Source organism: Rhododendron vialii, chromosome 12a, assembly GCF_030253575.1.
Source record: "Rhododendron vialii isolate Sample 1 chromosome 12a, ASM3025357v1".
Taxonomy (NCBI): Eukaryota; Viridiplantae; Streptophyta; class Magnoliopsida; order Ericales; family Ericaceae; genus Rhododendron; species Rhododendron vialii.
Genome location: NC_080568.1, coordinates 35002760 through 35023854, shown reverse-complemented (window position 1 = coordinate 35023854; position 21095 = coordinate 35002760). Strand labels below are relative to the sequence as shown.

Sequence of the window (21095 nt, the reverse complement as noted above, 5' to 3'; positions counted from 1 at the left end):
CCTAGAACACATCCAACTTTGTGGTTGGACCCATATATAATTAACTGATGATGAGAACTTTTCAGTCAATAAATCCTTTTCTTAATTCTAAATATTTTGGTCTGTATTTTGTGAAGTAAATAATAACAAATTAACAAGATGAGAAGTAGGCACATGATGCATGGTGAAGGCTTGGAACATGTATATTACATATGAAGTTTATTTCCTGGCCTCCAAGGTTAAAATACTCCTCTTACGTACCCGTAACTTTTGCGACCACCGCACCCCTGGAAGTAAGCGTGTGAAATACTTTGAGAGGGACTGTAAAGATTTTCGAGGTACGCACAAGTTGATCCGGAACACCCTTCATTACTCAAAAAGTTGCGAATGACCAACAAAAGCTGTTACCTTCTATTTAATAGGAGTAGTAGCGTGTGATATATATCGTCATGAATTTTTAAATGCCCCTATTTTTTTCTACGTTTTACTTATTTATTGACTTTAATTGATGTTATTAATGTTTGTGTTTAATTTTTTTCTTGTTTCTCTCCTCAAGGCGAACTTGAAAACTAATTCTTTGGACCAGAAGCTGAAACCCAAAAAAAAGAATTGAAAAAATACATAAAAGAACACCTCTAAGTTATTAACTAGATCAATCCGAGGGGCAGAGCCAGACAAGGATTTGGAGAAGGTTTCAAAAGCAATGCAACTAAAGGAACGATTTTGGTTCTCGAATCGTTTGGATCTGTTTAGAGCGCAAAGAAAATATGGGAGTATTCGCATGAAAAAATTGATATTTGGGATGTAGTGATAGACTCGTGTGGAAAATATTATGGGAGAAATTTCTATAGTTTGGTTCCTCGCCAACTAGAGAAATTTTATTTGGGTTGTTTTTTTTCTTTCCATCTCCTTGTAATATTTTTGTTATTATTCATGAAATATTGCTTTCTTCGCTGTTCAGGAAAAAAAAAAATATTGGTTCATGGGCGAGGGGATTCAACTAATTAAATCGTGTGGATTTTGTTGACTGTGATGTGCTACGAAGGGACCTCCCACCTTCTCTTGATCATATTAATTAATTACTTTCATTTACTAGTACGTGTTTTGAATTAATCAAGGAGTAAAATTATGCACTACCAATTAAGTCATGACTTTTGAAAGTTAGTAAATTATGAACTAGTCCATGATAGTAATTGATGGTAAAAGTTAGTAAAACAAGAAATTAATGGCACAAAGAAAACCCAAAATAAATGGACCAAAACACTTTTCCCTGATCTTATTAGAGGAGGAGCTTAGTATGGTAAAGTATACAGTTTTTCGAGAAACCAAGCTAGCTTCGTCGGTTGTCTCATTCCCCCTTTAGTGGAGGCCCGGAGTTTGAGCCCCACGAGGGACAGGTTTGGAGTTTAGGGATATGGACAACCTCTGAACACCTTGCTGACTAAAATACTAACACCCCGCTAACCCCTCTGATGTATACAATATTGGCCAACAAAAAAAAAGTATACATTTTATGACCCAAAAAAAATCGTGCTATTTTTTGTGCATAATTGCATACTGTACTGTTTTATATTATTTTTTGAATAACTTATTATGTGCCTAACTATTTGAGATTCTCATAAATTGAATCTCAATTAGGTCTTTAAGGTGATACCAAAAAAAAGTTAATGCACAAAAGTATTTTATTTTTCTATTCGGAAGTAGCATGACTTCATGTAATGGACTAAAATTATGGAACTGAAAGAGCATGTGTCATAGGAGGGTGGGAATCGCGGGATTAGTAATGAAGTTGTTACATTCATTACGTTTGACGCAAAACTAACAAACGCGATTTTTTTTATGCAAAACAAAAAAAAAGTAAAGTACAACTTTTAGTTTAATAGAAAGAAGGCCTTAAATACAACTAGACAAATTAAAATACCCCATTTTGAAATAGCAAACCTAGATCTTTGGGCTTTAACAATCCGCCCGATTTGGACCTTTCATGGTCCACCTGAACCATCATGTCGGTCCTCTAAGAACCCATGCAATCGAGAGACTATTGAGTGATCTTGAGGCACCATCATGTGTGATCAATTTCAGGCCTCCAAATTTTCTTCCAAGAAACAATTTGATCTTCAGGAAGGTAGAGAACCTTGTCTAAACAGTTAATTTCAGCCCACATCTCACCCTTTATGAAAACAAGTACTAGTATATCAGTTGTAGTGCAAAAATAAAATATAGTAAAATACTGAAAGTTATAGTAATAGAACACACTACAAAAATCTTCATAACCATCCGATGTACAGAATCGGTCCGAGTAATCTAATCATTCAAATGATTTGGTACAAATTGGAAGCCTACAAGAAAAGGAAAAACCAAAAAAAGAAAAGAAAAAGGGGTAATAAACAGAGGTAATAAAAATAATCTGGATTATTTTGGTACCCTAAATTTGCAAACTGGGACCCATCAAATAGTGCATGTGCATCCAGTGTAACTTATATTGTGCTGCTCTGCTCCATGGCACAATGAACTCAATGGGATAATCATACACTCCATCTTCAACTGATATCAATGATCGCTTAGCAGATTGTCATTAGCTGATTCTTCTTCATAGTTCTCTCATAAATCATATGTATACCACTTTAACTACAGCTTGCTCTTTCACCATTCAAACCTGTTGCAAGGAAAATTCGGCAAGACATTACACATTCAGCAGATAGAAGAAGAATCTAGACGGTCTTCTGAGTTTCAAGCATAGCCATGAAAGAGCATCAAATGGCATGGAACTTGGAAGTAAGTTGTAAAGCTAACATAACTGATCAGTCCTCTGTCGGACATTACGTCATTTTAGCATCAGTATCACAGCAATAATGTGATCCAAGAATTATTTTAGTAGAGAAACATAACAGTATTTTTGTCATTAACAATTCAACATGGGAAGAAATCAAGTATGCTTGCGACATTGGAATGACAAGCTCTTTCTTTTAGACCCTTCGTAATCTCCCAATAGGCGGTAACAAGTTCAACAGGAGGTAAGCTCCTAATACAGATTTGGTCAGCAGTGCATTAGTTTATGAGCCCCACCAATCATTTCTCTTATCAAAGCAAAAAGCGGCACATCAGATGATAAACAAATTTGGTGAGCATAGCATTACTATGACCCACACAATATTGGGTAATCCTATTAACAGGTAATTCAAACAGAAAAAGGTCAACATGAAAAATTGTCTGCTGACAGGCAAACTAACCATGCAAGTAATAACATGCCGGTGTTTTGAGTTTAAACAATGATAAAGAACCATATTCTTGTTTGAAAAAAGAAAGAAACAAGTTCTCTCTTTGAAAAGTCAGGATGCTTACCAAGAAGCTCCGTGTACACCACGACGAATCCAAGGCGTTATGTATTTCATCAAAACCGAGTTACTTGTTGCAGCATTTGAGGACCATTTGATTGTGAAACCAACTGATCTGAACTCGGGGAAGGTCTAATCAAGTGGTTCGTGCCAGCTGGATTGATGAGCCCTGGTCTGGCTACCTCTTTACCGTTATTCATATTTGCTTCAGAGTGTGAAGACTCCATCAACGCGCGTATCTAACACCGCAAATTCATATTGAAGGGACAATTCAGTACCGTAGGAAAGACAAAGACAGTCGAATGCACAAACAAATTATTTGGCTCACCATGTCGAGACGCTTCTTGTGGAGATCACTTGATGGCTGCATCCACATTAAAAATTAGATTAAAAATAGCTCTTGCAAACTAGGAATCAATCTTATCATAATCAAGAGTACTTTTACACCTTGAATACTCTACAGGTCCAGTTTGATCACCAAATAAAGCACTCAAGAAAGAGTGGAATTCCCACACAAGCAGCCGAAGTGGATCAAATACATAATAACGAGAAATGTAGGTAGAATACATGACAGAACTCCAAGAAGTGTGCCAGAAAGACAGGTTATGATTTTTTAAGATAAGTTTTTAAATTATTCCTAGTATGGTTTATAAATTTGCATCATCAAGGGTTCATCAGGAATATGATCAAACACTACATCTTTGCTGACCGGATAAATAGTAGACTAGTGGGTCATTCTGAAGCGAAGCTCATTTGGAATCAGTAAGGAAATTGAACGGGCTTTCAAGCTTGAACTCAATTTGTTGGCGATAAAGTCAAACGACTCGAACCTACAAGAAATTACCACTTTCGCCATGAAAGCTTTTCTTCTAATTGTAGGCAGGCATTTCCAAATCGGTCAACAGGGGAGGATAAAATTCAAGACAAATGACATCCAAGTAGCGAGCAAATACTTGTGCCTAAGCGATCCACTGAACCAGTTCAACAAAATCTCGTGACTAACAAAACCTTACATGATTCTGTTGGTATTTTCTCTCTTCGCTTGAGAAACCAGGGATGGTCAAACGCCAGTTTTTCTCTGCAAATGATTCAAACTGATTAGACAAAGGCTCCCATTCTCTAACATGAGCAAAAAGAAAATCCACATGCCATTGGACATGAATACATGATGCATATCGGCAAGAATGGTAAAGTAGTAAGGACATACCTAGGTGTAGCAGCACATCCTTGGATTCTAGAGTTGAAGATTTCCGATGCTTTGCCAAACTGCATGCAAATGTAGTTACCTGCAAATGGGCACAACAGATTACTAAGAATGACCACAACAATCCATGGTAATACATAGTCAACTAAAAATACTAGAATGGAAACAAAACAGAAAGATGGGCTGTAAAGGCAAGCTACTTAATAAACCAAACAACTCGCAAAAATGCCCTTTTTACAATACTTCAATTAGTTCATCTGAGAAAGTAATTCATAAAAATCAATACAACACAACAAAGATGCATGCACACTTTTTACAGAACGTACACACCACAAAACAAAATTTCCCCAACAACATTTAACAATTCAAGGCACAGCCAACACTGATACCCACTCGAGAGAACATTTGAAATTGATACCACCAATTCTGAAATAAACAACCTCTGAGTTTTTTTAACAAACAAGCAGGGATTGCAGAGTGATGTTTTACTCCTTATCTTACATACTGCAACAAAGAAAAGAAACACACCAAAGTTACCCTACTTGATATTATCGGAAAATATCAGCAAAAGTGGAGTGGTAAAAAGCATTTGCCTCAAGCTTAGGAATCCCCAGCCAGATAAAGCATAATCCAGACATGTTTAAACAGGACTCATTAACGACAACACGACATTGAACAAAATGGGAAGCAAAGCTTCACATAAAATGGCAAAGCAAATAAATGAAGCATAAACATGAAAATAGGAAATCATAAAGGAAAAAGATGAAGGTGGTGTTTGATCTATAACATAAAGGTGAACAAACGAATGGTATTAGTAAGTCTTTTTTTTTTTTATCGGCATATTAGTAAGTCTGTTCACTTGGGTTCATACACCACTGCTATTAAAATAAAGGTCAGCAGCTCCACACAAATGTCGCCTGCCAAAACTGTGCAAAACATAAGCATAAGATGCCACTGGATTTCATATCAGATATCAGAAAAAGAAAGAAAACAGAAGACGAGACGTTAGACTATTCCAGAAGTCATACAGGTATTAAACACAAAGTATGAGTTACCAAAGTGATAGTCCTGTAGGACTCATCTAAAGAACATCAAGTAGTGGCAGAGGGAAGCAGGCCCAGTGCCCCCACCGAAATTTGGGGGTTTTCATTTTGGGGGCACTTTGACTCATAAGTTCCCCTTCATAAATTGTCCATTTTCAAAGCTTTTTCCATCTCACTCTTTTGCCTCCATATTGTATCGAACCTTGGAACAAGTCCAATCAGATGCAAAACATAGCCACTAACCAATATCTAAAGCTCTCTAATCCATGACTAAGGGATGTTTAAAACTCAAAAACGGCCATATTTGCTATTATTTTGGCAAACTTCGAAAAATTCGACAATAGACATATTTCTTTCTCTCGTTGTAGGACCCTCCTCGGAAACGAGATCCACAAATACACTTTGAATATTGGTTTTCAATTTAACATTGGAGAAATAATATCTTTCAATTGGAGCATCATTGTTACATTTTCGATATTCTAGTTATTGGGCATTGAAGTTTCTCTTAGGCTCCATCGGCTAAGACAACATGCAATCACAAGCAACGACGAAAACATAAAACCTTGAGGTGGTTTAATACTTTAATAAGATAACTTAAGGAACTTCATAAATAAATATATACTAGATTTGTTAATGTTTGTAGTAAAAAAAAACTCAGTATCTTATGTTGTCTATCAATTAAAATTTTCATTTTAGTGTAATTAATTGTTGCCCCCACTAATCTTAATTCCTGGCAGCTGGCACCGCTACTAACACTATGGAAGAACTTTGACATTGATGACCAAATGAGTTGCTAAGTTCAATCAGTTTTCCAGTTTCTTAGAGCTCAAAAAGAAAAATAGGATGGGAGATTGCTAAATCTACTGCCGTTGAGTCTCCATCCACAACCATGCCTCTCACTGGCAAAGGGTGCCCATGAGCCGTTTAGTCTCCATCTCACCCGCAAAGGGTACTGTCCACAGCACCCACAGTAGCCCTGAAATAGGTTCTGATATCTTGGGTCCTGAAATATGTTCTGATATCTTGGGTTTTTATTCTCAAACAAAACCCTAGTGTTGGCACATATAACACCAAAAGCTTCCATGTTTCTAGTATCTCTTTAGCTATAAAAATCCATTACATCAGCGATAGAGCCCCAGTTTTGCCAATGCCATACGTCAAAGTTACTTGTGTGACCCCCTACTTTTCCAACGTCACAGTACACACATGCATGAGCAGAGAAAGACAGTATGCATGCAAGTTTGAAGATGTTACACTATGTTAGCAAGCCTCACCGAGTCAATGAAGTCATCGGCAAACTCCAAAAGAAGATCTTCAACTTCCAGGTCCAACTTTCCTTGTGAATCCACCTGGAGACCCAAATGAGGATCATCGTGATAATGAGGAAGAATTTAATTTACAACCCTATCTTCAAAAGTGCACAAAATTGTGACTAATCGTGTGTTACGAGGTTGTTCAAAAAAAGATTGCGTGTTACAAGCAAATTTTCCCACTCACTACAAAACACCTCTATCCAACTGGATTTTTGTGCGCACGTATGTGTGGATTTGTTAGAGAGAGAGAGAGAGAGAGAGAGAGAGAGAGAGAGGGGGGGGGGGGGAGGGAAGGGGGTGGAGGACGAACTAAAAATGCATTTGCAAACTCAAATTAAACATTTTTACTCTTACTATTGGTTATTCCTAACAAACTATGACATTCTCTATCGTTAAAAAATTAAAGTTCAATTTATAAGGTTCATTAGTAATCATGTGTACAAATAATTTCATCAAGCTAGATTGGTGAGTGCACTTGTGCGTCTGCACGAGCGCGTGTGAGAGAGAGAGAGAGAGACGCGTAGAGGAGGGCAAATTAATTTGCCTTTACCCTATTAGTCTCGCCAACACCAATTTCAAATTTAACATCTTGACTCTCTGTCGAATTTTACCCTCTAACAACTGCATTCAAATTCGTTCCCTAAACCACTGGAGCCAAAAGAAATCTATTTCAAATCTGGCTATATGTTTCATTCGTTTAAGTGAAATATTACACTTGACATAGGAAAAATAAATAGAGGATGACCTGTGAAACCAAATCTTGTATCTTTCTCTTCCCAAGAAGTTGGTTGCTTGCTTCTGTTCCTAGACTTGAACTCCCCCCCGGAGTAGTTGTTCCTGATGCGGTAGCATCTGGCTGTGATCCTGTCAAACTTAGAGACTTTTGGCCCACTGGCACTGCCATCCTAGGAGACTGCTGCTGCTGTTGATTTAAAAACTGTTGGGGTGGAGGTGATGGTTGTTGTTGCTGTTGCTGCAGCTGCTGGTGTTGTTGTTGCTGCTGCTGCTGCTGCTGCAGTTGTTGTTGATGGAGTTGCGGCTGTATATTTGGTTGCTGTTGCTGAATGAGCTGGGACAACTGTTGTGGATTCAATGCCATTGGAGTTTGCTGCAACTGCGGAGAAGAAGCAAATTGTTGCTGCAAAAGCATTTGTTGCTGCCTCTGTTGTTGAAGACGATATGAAGGGGAATTAGGAGAGGACATAGCTGGCATTTGCTTCATCCATTGTTGCTGCGCCAAAGAGTTCATGGCGGGCTGTCCATTCTGAGCCAACCCAGATAACTGGGGGTTCATAAACGATGTCCTTGGAAGGCTTTGAGATTGCAGTTTCTAAATGGAAGAAAAGAAAGCGGGGGAAGAACATAATATGTCAAAATAGTGCCCCAAAAAGAGAGTAAGAAAACAAAAGAACACATTACTAAATGGAACCAGGTGGCTAGGCAAATACATATACACGCTAAAATAAACGGAATACTCTTCCGTCCATCCCAGATTTTCAGTCTGTGTGTCTGTTGTGGGGTGTAATAAATTCCTATTATAGTTGACCATCTTGAAAGGTCTCTGTGTAAAAAAAATGTAGCTTCCCTCCTATGTTTTTTGAAATCAGTAGCTTTCATGAGTTTCCCAACAAGATGGTAAGCGATCTAAATATCATAGAGGCAGCACTTGAGGACATTACATTTTGTGTTGTCAAATTGCATGCTCTCTTTAACAGTAGAATTTCCTAGGGCAGAAACACAGCTTCCTTCCACAGTACATAAGATATCAACCTGGGATATGCCTGTGTCAGTACACATACCAACGTAACATTCATATGAAGCAGAACATGGAAGGATGAGGAGGGGGAAAAGGGTAGCACAAATGGGCCACATCCGTAACACAAGGCCACAGCCTTAAACTCAATCCTCATTAAGCAAAACTTCCATGATAAGAGTACATCAAAGAAGCTTTTATTTATAGAATTAAAATCCTAACTGAAAAAGAAATTAGAATCCTAGTAAAACTAGAAAACATACTCATAACAAAACAAATCATAATTAAGTACTTATCAACATCTTATCTTATTAGAACTAAATACTTAGCAAGATATTATCCGACTAAATAATGAAGGTGACAATAAGTAAAACTAAAGAAAAGAAACATCATACCAAAACACATCATAACTAACTACTTATCTTATCATAACTACATACTTATCAAGACATTAACGTACGAAATAATAATAGCAACAAAAACTGTATTAATAACAAAAATATTACTTGAACCAAAATCTTCCTCCGGCGACTAGGACATTAGCATTCCGCATCAGCGTATGTAAGAGATCATTAGAGAAAACATAATACAATGGGATGTCATAGAATACAGTATACATTCAATAGTCATCCTTGTTCATAAATGAGATTTCCAATTATTGACACAAATTTTGACAACGAAAACGCTTAAAAGGCCACACAAAAAAAGGCAGTTCAAAATTCATTTCCATAAATAACCACTATTGAACATCCAGCACTGTGGATCTACAAATATGTGAAATACCACTGTGCCCGGTATAAATCTAAAATACTCTTTCCAAACAGAAACTCCAATCATAAAAGAAAACATGTGAAATGCAAAATAATTTCACTCCTTCACTTAGTAGTCAAAAGTCGAAACTACAAAGGTACGCAAACTACAATGTAATAGAAAAGGAGTCAGATTTATTTTGGGACATATCAAGGTCATTCAGATCCACATTAATTGTTTCCATGTTGCTTAGAATGAGCGTTGAAGCAGCAATAATGTAGGAGAGCCAATGAGCTCGTACAATAATCACTAGCATTTGCAAGAAATGTGATATTAAGTATCCATAAAGTAATTGCCACCCAATTAGAACTAGATCAATCACCAAGGCATCGTACACGGAGATCCTACTGCAATTTATTTTGAGCATTTTTGTATCTCATGAGATTGCCTCTAAGTTTATACCCCATAACTCAGGAAATAATGCACAAGATGAACCCGAAAAGAGGATGCCCCACTCTTTTGGATCAGTGCTGCAGATTAGTTTACTTTTCCCATAAGTAAACAAAAGGCAACAACTAATAAGTATTAGTTCTGACATCCTAGATAGCCCAATCTCTTGATGCCTCTATGAGTATGAATCTTGATGGGGTTTTTTGCTCCCATTTCAGGCTCTCTCTTTTTTGTACGCAATGGGCCAGACTTGTATCGTTTAACCAAAAATAGAGCCTTTGATAGAGCAGAAGGCAAGGAACTAAGGAAATCTTTTCTTTGGTGGGAAGTGCAAAAGCAAAACTAATAGTGTATATGTCATTGCCAAGACACCCACTTGCATTGCAAATGTACGGCAGAAAGAGCCCCTGGGCTAAAATGGATACCGGAAAGGTGAAACATGACAGGAAATCCAACAAATAAAACAGTTTCTTCACTTCATCAACATCTTATCTCTTGCGATACGCTGATACCTATTCCTTTGCTCCATAAATCCCGTCAGAAATCCAAAAGAGCAAGTTAAGAACACAACTTTAAATCAATATTGTGTCAATATGTTGCGTTTCTAGACTTTTTGAATCCATAATCCAAACAAAGAGAAAGCGTCCAACTAGTTGAGAATTTGAAAACGTCTAACCAGCGCACAAAACCAAAAAGAAGAAGAAATTAAATGAGAGTAAATTCTACACCTGATTTGAGGCGAGCGCAGTTTGTTGTGACAATTGCTGCCTTATTTGCCCAGGGTTCATCCGCTGTTGGGAATATGCAAGGTTTCCATTTGCTCTAATTTGTGGGCTCAAGTTGAGCGCTCCCATCATTCCCATTGCTTGCATTCCTTGCAAAGGTTGCCCGGGCGAATTTCCCGGATGGAACTGGGATCCTTGTACCAGCCCTGTTTTTTGTCTTGGCTGCACCAAACATGGCACTTGTCAAAAGAGAAATCCACTCAATGGACATTCCAGAAATAATCCAGCCACTACTCAAATCTTGGCTTGCACTCAAATTTGAGGTAAAAAAACTCCCACATTCCTATGCACTCCTTTAGCCCAATTCACATCAAAAGGAGTAAAACTATTTTGCAAGTCAAATCAAGGGGGAACCTTTTGTTTACCCAAATTTTTAAACACTAAATTTTGGCTGCCCATGAGTTCATACAAAAAAATGAAGCCTTTACTGAATCTTTTACCAGAGAACTCCCTCAATGCTCAACAAAACAGTTCAAATTTTTCAACACTACGCTGTGGCTTTCAAATTCATCACTCTGCCACTTAAAACTTAAAAGTAACAATATTAACTCTTACTCATTTTTTGCTTAAATTATAGTTCTTGCCAAGTGGAATGACATGGGTTCATTTAAAAACAATAATGAAGCTTCGATTAAAATCCATAACGCAAACTAAATAAAAGTTTGACTAAAGGGCTATAGGTGATCTGACTAACAATTGCCACTCAAATTTAATCCAACCAATAACCATTTCCCCCTATTTTAGCTTTTGGAAAATGCAAATCACAGCCCTCACGTAAATAACATGTAAAAGGTATATCAATATCCGTGGATGGGTATTACAATTCTAACTTATTTGGCAGTGTAAGCATATTATCCACCGCCTAATTGAGTGGCGGTGCCTAATTGGGTGGCAGTTAGCAAGACCCCAACTTTTTCCTTCTCAATTCTTAAGGAAACAGTTCATACCGATAACAACTGGGATTGCAAATTCAACTGTGCAGCAGCCGCCGCAGCTTGGCCGGGCAACATGGGCAGGTGCCCGGTCTGACCGATCAACGCGGCCGACCGCGCCATCTGTTGCTGCTGATTCTGCTGTTGTTGCTGTTGTCCCCCTCCGAAATTCATCTGCCCGTAAATCCCCGCCTGCTGCCGCATCGCACCGGGCCCCACACCCGCCACACCGTACTGCTGCTGCTGCTGCATCTGATTCAACCTCGCCATCGACGCATTTCTCTGTAGCCCTTGCTGTATTTGAAAATTCGATCCCCCCATCAAATTATTATTACTCTGCTGCTGCTGCTGCTGTTGTTGAAATTGTTGTTGCAACAATTGTTGTTGTTGTTGTTGTTGTGACGTGATTTGCTGTTGTTGTTGTGGGAGGTTGTCAATTGAAGGGGATTGGGAGATATTAGAAGGAGAAGGGATGTTAGGGTTAACGGGGTTTTGAGAAATTGAAGAGTCGATGGGATTGGGGTGTTGGATTGGGATTGGGATTGGGGATGAGGTCGTCGACGGATTCTCCGCCATGTTTTCCCTAGGATGTGTTTGGTTACTGGGAAAATTTGGAGGGTGTAGGTGTTTGCTAGATCATTGGCATTCGCGGGTGAGTTTTTAGCGAGAGAATCTAATACGAGTTTCGGAATCGGGAGAATTTGATCGGGCAGAGAGAGAGATAGAGAGAGAGAGAGGAGGGTGAGCGAGCAGGGAAAGGGTTATATGCGGCCGGGAACTCTTTGCAATCATCACATTCGGGAGAGTCAAACTGTCAACGATCAATGGAAATCTTGTCGATTTTTTTCTTTTCTTTTCTTTTCTGAACAGGCAGAAAATGATCAAAATCCAAAGTCTTGTTTGCCTGGATAGTCATGAAAAATATGTGATTTCACATAACTACTTATGTTCGGTTTGGAAAAAGAGGTTCGGTAGAGTCTATAAAAACAAAACATGAAAGTGTAAATGACGGTCCGAATTCACTTCTAATAAAAGTGAATTCGGACTATCCATTACATTTTTTCGGATTCACTTGTAGTATCTATTATAAGTAAATCTGGACCGCCATTACACTTTCATGTTTTGTTTTCATGGATCTTAACATTTTTCTTTTGAATAAATATGGGAAAAGCAAAGGAAAACGAGAAAAATAATTTGGAAAAAGAAGACTTCTATTTTATTGAAACACACCCATATTACTAACCGCGGAAGAAAAAGATCCGCTGAAACAAACAGGCGGATATTTGGGGGCCGGTTCCTGTCCATTTTTCCCGGATCAGTTCGGTCCATTTGGTGCATCCGAGTCGTGCAAAAGTATTTTGGACGGCTCAAATTTAAAGGGGTGTTTTAAAAAAAATTAAAAAACACTCACTTTAAATCTGAGCCGTCCAAAACACTTTTAAACGGCTCGGATGCATCCAAATAGACTGGACTGGTCCGGGAAAAATGGATCGGATCCGAGTCCGGATATTTGATACCACGGCCGACCTTTTGCCCCACGCTTTCTTGGGATTTCTTTTTGTGGGTAATATGTTTCAAAAGTTGAAGGTAAGCCTGCAGAAAAATGTCTCGTTTTGTCCATTTCTATTTCTCTTGGTCTGAAAATTCCAACAAAAAACATCACATTGTCCATCTAAACACAAACTAAAAACGAACATAAACTTAAACGCACATTTTAAGGTAATGCCAACATCTTATTCTTCAACCATCCTTTACCACAAAAATAAATAAATAACATTCATATGCAACTAAAATCACCACCATTGTAATCAACCATTTCACCTTCAAATTGGCTAACTCAATGTTCTCTTTCATTACCTTTGTTCCTAGCTCTCAAACTCACATTCTTTGCTTCTACCTCTTCCACCTTCACCCTCAATTACCTCGTCCATCTCCAATATAATCCAATCCTCCTTGTTCTTCCGCTCTTCCATCTTCAGTGTACACCGATCTTCCATCTCCTTAAATTTTCTAATCATATAGTTGATCTCCATTACAAGCCACTCCTCCCTCTTCTGCCACTGTTCCATCTTAAGTCCGAACACATTTTCCCTCTCCTTCAACTCTCGGATTTCTGCCTTCAAATCTATTTCTGTCTTCTTCAAATCTAGAAATTGTTTATGCAAGTCTTCAACATTCTTATGCAAATCCATGTTCTTCTTCAATATCCGGTTCCCAAATTCCTTCCCTCTCTCACATGTGGGCAAGTCAACCCAGTCAAAGAACTTGCAAGCATTGTCACCCTAAAAATTAAATATCGAAAAAAGGACTCATTAACTCATAAAATAAGGGTCATAGGATAAAAGATCATAATGGATAAAATTAGTACAGTACCTTGTAATTCACACATCCTAGGAATCTCCTACCCACATTTGCATCAGCTAGGGTTGTTCTTAGTGGAGCCCTTACTCCACACCAACACTAAACATTGAAGTGTTCCGATGTGCTTCATGCATTGCTTGTAGTGGAAAAAGGCATTGGAGTGGGATGGGGAGAAGAAGAAATTGTGGTGTGGGATGGGGAGAAGAAGAAATTGCGGTGTGGGATGGGTTTCGGGGGGAGGGGAGAGGTTGACTTGTGCAGAAATGGAGGAGGGCTGCACGATTTTGGAGGGAAATGGGGAAATCGAGAAGAGGGTTTCACGGTTTTTGGGTAAAATAGGAGAAAGGACGGAGGGAAATGGAGGAAAAAGGGTTAGGGATAAGGGTTTAGCTCCTTGGGGACAATATTGGATAAAAAAACCACTTTTGGGTGAAAAAATTAACACTTCTAGACGGAAGGGGTCTAGGGGAAAAGTAAACTTTAATGAGGGGTCTGGCTGAAGGCAAACTTTGTATAGGGGGTGACTGAAAAATGTGTAAACTTGGAGTTGAAGAGGTGTCTAGATAAACAACCCTTTTTTTATTTTAGCGTAATTAATTGTCGCCCCCAAAAATCTTAATTCCTGGCGTCTGACATCTCTATGAACACTATGGAAGAACTTTGACATTAATGACCAAATGAAAGTTGCAAAGTCCAATCAGTTTTCCAGTTTCTTAGAGCTCAAAAAGAAAAACAGGATAGGAGATTGCTAAATCTACTGACGTTGAGTCTCCATCCACAGCCATTGCTCTCACCGGCAGAGGGTGCCTGTGGGCCGTTTAGTCTCCATCCACAGCCCTCCATCTCACCAGCAAAGGGTACTGTCCACAGCACCCACAGTAGCCCTGAAATAGGTTCTCAGATCTTGGCTTTTAATTCTCAAGCACAACCCTAGTGTTGCTACATATAAACACCAAAAGCTTCTATGTTTCTAAGATCTCTTTAGCCATAAAAAACCATTAAATCAGCGATAGAGCCCCAGTTTTGCCAATGCCATACGTCAAAGTTACTTGTGTGATCCCCTACTTTTCCTACGTCACAGTACACACATGCATGCGCTAAAGCAGAGAAAGACAGTATGCATGCAAGTTTGAAGATGTTACACTATGTTAGCAAGCCTCACCGAGTCAATGAAATCATCAGCAATCTCCAAAAGAAGATCTTCAACATCCGGGTCCAACTTTCCTTGTGAATCCACCTGGAGACCCAAATGAGGATCATCGTGACAGAGGAATTATTTCATTTACAACCCTATTCTTCAAAAGTGCTCAAAATTGTGACTAATTGCGCGTTACGAGGCTGTTCAAAAAAATAGCGTGTTATGAACAAATTTTCACACACACTACAAAACACCTCTATCCAACTGGATTTTTGGGCGCTGGGTGGATGGGTTTGGGGGGGCGGGTTGGGGGGTTGGGGGGTGTGGTAACTAAAAATGCATTTGCAAACTCAAAATTAACATTTTTACTCATTCTATTAGTTATTCCTAACTAACTACGACATTCACAATCCTTAAAAAATTAAATTAAAGTTCAATTTATAAGGTTCACCAGTAATCATGTCCCCTGCCCATACCCCTAATGACTGAGGACTACATGGGTTCTGTTATTGTTGTTGTTGTACTAGTAATCATAGTGTACTAGTAATAATTTCATCCAGCTACATTGGCGTGTGCACTTGTGCGTGCGTGCGTGTGTGTGTGTGTGTGAGAGAGAGAGAGAGAGGGCAAATTAAAATGCCTTTACCCTATTAGTCTCGCCAACACCAATTTCAAATTTAACATCTTTACTCTCACTGCTGATTTTTACCCACTAACAACTGCATTCAAATTTGTTCCCTAAACCACTGGAGCCAAAAGAAATCAGATTTCAAATCTGGCTATATGTTTCATTCGTTTACGTGAAATATTACACTGACATAGGAAAAATAAATAGAGGATGACCTGTGAAACCAAATCCTGTTTCTCCCCAAGAAGTTGGTTGCTTGCTTCTGTTCCTAGACTAGAACTCCCCCCCGGAGGAGTTGTTCCTGTTGCAGTAGAATCTGGCTGTGATCCTGTCAAACTTAGAGATTTTTGGCCTGCTGGCACTGCCATCCTCGGAGACTGCTGCTGCTGTTCATTTAAAACCTGTTGGGGTGGAGGTGATGGTTGCTGCTGCTGCTGCTGCTGCTGTTGTTGTTGTTGCTGCTGCAGTTGTTGTTGATGGAGTTGCGGCTGTATATTTGGTTGCTGTTGCTGAATGAGCTGGCATAACTGTTGTGGATTCAATGCCATTGAAGTTTGCTGCAACTGCAAAGAAGAAGCCAATTGTTGCTGCAAAAGTATTTGTTGCTGCATCTGTTGTTGAAGACGATATGAAGGGGAATTAGGAGAGGACAGAGCTGGCATTTGCTTCAACAATTGTTGCTGCGCCAAAGAGTTCATGGCCTGCTGTTCATTCTGAGCCAACTCAGATAACTGGGGGTTCATAAATGATGTCCTTGGAAGGCTTTGAGATTGCAGTTTCTAAATGAAAGAAAAGAAAGCGAGGGAAGAAGATAATAGGTCAAAATAGTGCCCCAAAAGAGAGTAAGAAAACAAAAGAACACATTACTAAATGGAACCTGGTGGCTAGGCAAATACATATGCACGCTAAAATGAATGGAATACTCTTCTGTCCATCCCAGATTTTCAGTCTGTGTGTCTGTTGTGGGGGTACTAAATTCCGATTATAGTTGACAGTCTTGAAAGGTCAATGTAAAAAAAATGTAGCTTCCCTCCTATGTTTTTTGAAGCAGTAGCTTTCAAGAGTTTCCCAACAAGATGGTAAGCTATCTAAATATCATATAGGCAGCACTTGAGGACGTTACATTTTGTGTTGTCAAATTGCATGCTCTCTTAAACAGTAGAAGTTCCTAGGATAGAAACACAGCTTCCTTCCACAGTACATAAGATATCAACCTGGGATATGCCTGTGTTAGTACACATGCCAACGTAATATTCATATGAAGCAGAACGTGGAAGGATGAGGAGGGGGAAAATGGTAGCACAAATGGGCCACAACCGTAACACAAAGCCACAGCCTTAAACTCAATGCCCATTAATCAAAACTTCCATGATACGAGTACATCAAAGAAGCTCTTATTTATTGAACTAAAATCCTAACAGAAAAATAAATTAGAATCCTAGTAAAACTAGAAAACATACTCATAACAAAACATATCATAATTAAGTACTTATCAACATCTTATCTTATTAGAACTAAATACTTAGCAAGATATTATCCGACTAAATAATGATGGTGACTAAGTAAAACTAAAGAAAAGAAACATCATAGCCGATCAAAAAAAAATCATACCAAAACACATCATAACTAACTACTTATCCTAACATAACTGCATACTTATCAAGATATTAACATACTAAATTATAATACCAACAACTGTAGTAATAACAATAAAATTACTTGAACCAAAATCTTCCTCCAACGACAAGGACATTAGCTTTCCGCATCAGCGTATGTAAGAGATCATTAGAGAAAACATACTATGACAATACAATGGGATGTCTTAGAATATAATATACATACAATAGTCATCCTTGTTCATAAATGAGATTTCCAATTATTGACACAAATTTTGACAAAGAAAACGCTTAAAAGGCCACAAAAAAAGGCAGTTCAAAATTCGTTTCTACAAATAACCACTATCAAATATCCAGCACTGTGGAATTCTCTTTTGACAAGTGCCATGTTTGGTGCAGCCAAGGCAAAAAACAGGGCTGCTCAAAATAAATTGCCGTTGGATCTCTGTGTAGGATGCCTTGGTGATTGATCTAGTTCTAATAAGGTGACAATTACTTTATGGATACTTAATATCACATTTCTTGCAAATGCGAGTGATTATTGTACGAGCTCATTGGCTCTCCTACATTATTGCAATTTCACATGTTCTTTTATGATTGAAGTTTCTGTTTGGAAAGAATATTTGGCGACCTTCAGTATTAGATTTATACAGGGCATGGTGGTACTTCACTTATTTGTAGATCCACATTCCACTCAATGGACATTTCGGAAATAAATCCAGAAAAAAAAAAAAACTGCCGATTTGGGGCATCTCCAGCCACTACTCAAATCTTGGCTTGCACTCAAATTTGAGGTAAAAAACCTCCCACATTCACATGCACTCCTTCCCAATTCACATCAAAAGGAGTAAAATTATTCTGCAAGTCAAATCGAGGGGGACTCTTTTGTTTACCCAAAATTTTCAACACTGCATTTTCGCTGCCCATGAGTTCATACGAACAAAATGAAGCTTTTACTGAATCTTTTACCAGGACTCCCTCAATGCTCAACAAAACAGTTCAAATTTTTCAACACTACTTTGTGGCTTTCAAGTTCACCACTCTGCCACTTAAAAGTAACAATATTAACTCTTACTCATTTTTTGCCTAAATTATGGTTCTTGCCAAGTGGAATGACATGGGTTCATTTACAGACAATAATGAAGCTTCTATTAAAATCCTTAACGCAAACTAAACAAAAGTTTGACGAAAGGGCTATAGGTGATCTGACTAACAATTGCCACTCAATCTTAATCCAACCAATAACCATTTCCCCATATTTTAGCTTTTGGAAAATGCTAATCACAGCCCCCAGGTAGATAACGTGTAAAAGGCATATCGATATTCAGGAACGTGTATTACAATTCTAGCATATTTTTCACTGTTAAGTATATTATCCACTGCCTAATTGGGTGGTGGTTAGCAAGACACTTTTTCCTACTAAATTCTTAACGAAACAGTTCATACCGATAACAACTGGGATTGCAAATTCAACTGTGGGGCAGCAACCGCCGCACCTTGGCCGGACAACATGGGCAGGTGCCCGGTCTGACCGATAAACGCGGCAGACAGTGCCATCTGTTGCTGCTGATTCTGCTCCTGCTGCTGTTGTCCCCCTCCGAAAATCTCCGCCTGCTGCTGCTGCAGATTCAACCTCGCCATCAACGCCGTTCTCTGCTGCTGCTGTTGTTGAAATTTTTGTTGCATCCATTGTAGTTGTTGTGATGTGATTTGCTGTTGTTGTTGCGGGAGGTTATCAATTGAAGGGGATTGGGAGATATTAGAAGGAGAAGGGATGTTAGGGTTAACGGAGTTTTGAGGAATTGAAGAGTCGATGGGATTGGGGTGTTGGATTGGGATTGGGGACGAGATCGTCGACGGATTCTCCGCCATGTTTGAGTATTTGATCGGAGTCGGGGAGAGAGAGAGAAAGCGAGCGAGCGAGCGAGCAGGGAAAGGGTTATACGGAGTATTTATATGCGGCCGGGAACCCTTGTTCGGGGAGGAGTCAAAACTGTCCATGATCATTCAAAATCTTCTTGGATTTTATTTTTTTGAGAAAAATACGGTCAGGACGTGTTTTGATAATTAATACCCGTCAAGGATAAGTTACGAATATTTATTGGGTTAATGCTGAAATTGTCATTGGCGGGTATTAATTATCAAAACACGTTTTTAGCTGTCATTTTTCCTTCTTCTTTGTTTTTTTTTCCAGAACAACAGAAAATGATCAAAATCCAAAGGCTTGTTTGGATTGATAAATATGAAAAATATGGAGAAAGCAAAAAAAAGGAGAAAAATAATTTGAAAAAAAAGAAGACTCTGAACTCTAGTGTTTTATTGAAACAGATCTCCATTACCAACCACCGAGTGAAAACAGATCGTAACCACTTGATTGAAACAATTCCATCATTGAAATACAGTTAGATGTTATTTATACTATATATATTAAACAAAAGTGGGAATTAGTGAGAAGGCCTCATCTATACTATATATTAAACAAAATATTAGTATATATGAGAAGGTTTCACGTTGTAACAAGTGGCGAGATTTGATTAGCTAGTTGATTATTTAGTAAATTATTTTTTGAATGTTTGAAATTATTCTTTGGTGAAATTACACGGACACCCTCTCACCTATCTTGTTTGGACACGGACACCATCTAACCTTTAAAAACGCTCATACACACCCCCCTCATTTACTGAAAAGGAAAAAAAACCTCAACGCCGTTAACGGAATGAACGAAATGTCAAATATACCCTTGGTGAAATTACACGAACACCCCCTCATCTATATGGTTTGGACACGGACACCCTCTAACCTTTAAAAATGCCCATATACACCCCCTCATGTACTGAAAAAGAAAAAAAACCTCAATGCCGTTAATGGAATGAACGAAATGTCAAATATACCCTTTGTTATGAAATGGAGCAACAAGCATACGCCACACTTCACTCGATCAGAAATTTCTCTCCACCCTACTCGATCATGGCGCATCTGTCTCTCTTCCTCTCCCCTTTCAACTTGCACTGTAGATCATGGCTAACCCTAGATCGTGAAGAAAACCTAAGTTTCGAAGAACATCGGATCGTGTAAACTGTAGAAAAACTGTAGATCGTGGCCAACCCTAGATCATGGCAAACCTTACTTTGGAAGGTATGTTTTATATGTAAAAAAATCCTAGATTTTCTTATTAAATGGCGCAAATGTAGATGTATATGTTCATATTATATGATATATGAATACATTAGGGTTTTTATTTGGGAATAGTATGATTTTTTGAAAGGTGTTGTACAGTGGTGACTTCAATAACCTTTAAAAAGTGGGGCTTTTGTTGTTTTGCATTTGCTTGTCATCCATTTTGTATTTGAAGTCCTCAATGGGGCTTTTTCTCCACAACGGTAGTAGAAAATCAACCCAGTTTTGGGTTTGGTTGGAGTTGTAGTTCTAACTGCAGCTATTTGATCTGTTGTTGATGTGGCTATGGTGGCTACTATAGTTATTGTTACCACTTGCCACCTTCCATGGTTACCGTAGGAGAGAGAGAGATCTGATACAGAGCGAGAGAGGTAATCTCTGATATAGAGTGAGAGATGAAATCTCTGATATAATGTGAGAATAAGGTATGAGAGGCAACTAGGTATATGTTGTCGTTAAAGGGCATTTTGTCTAAAATTTGGCAAAAGTATTAACATGTGCCTTGCAACAAATGGTACTCAAAATGGAATGGTGCTCCTTGGGTAACGATAGAAGATGAGGGGTGTGTATGGGCGTTTTTAAAGGTCAGAGGGTATCCGTGTCTAAACCAAATAGATGAGGGGGTGTTCGC

General features: G+C 38.6%; 1 protein-coding gene across 1 annotated transcript; it reads right to left on the bottom strand.

The window, feature by feature from the left end:
* Nucleotides 1-2187: 2187 nt before the first annotated feature.
* On the bottom strand, nt 2188-19214 carry LOC131309718 (transcription initiation factor TFIID subunit 12b). The gene is made up of 14 exons (XM_058336315.1): nt 18734-19214; nt 15887-16450; nt 15068-15142; nt 13413-13826; nt 13062-13216; nt 11560-12178; nt 10556-10774; nt 7620-8204; nt 6836-6910; nt 4522-4600; nt 4328-4392; nt 3643-3678; nt 3322-3553; nt 2188-2635 (listed from the first exon to the last, which is right to left on the bottom strand). The coding sequence occupies exons 1-13, from the start codon at nt 19157-19159 to the stop codon at nt 3371-3373; spliced, it is 3495 nt and encodes a 1164-aa protein (XP_058192298.1). The 5' UTR covers nt 19160-19214; the 3' UTR covers nt 2188-2635; nt 3322-3370.
* Between the last annotated feature and the right edge of the window lie 1881 nt (nt 19215-21095).

Bases quoted from the DNA above. Each gene is read 5' to 3' on its own strand.
- LOC131309718 (XM_058336315.1), bottom strand. From the start codon at position 19,159: ATGGCGGAGAATCCGTCGACGATCTCGTCCCCAATCCCAATCCAACAC. The intron at 10,775-11,559 runs GTATGAACTGTT...TGTTTGGTGCAG, and splicing joins TGCAATCCCAGTTGTTATCG to CCAAGACAAAAAACAGGGCT. The intron at 3,679-4,327 runs GTAAGGTTTTGT...ATGTGGATGCAG, and splicing joins GAAAATACCAACAGAATCAT to CCATCAAGTGATCTCCACAA.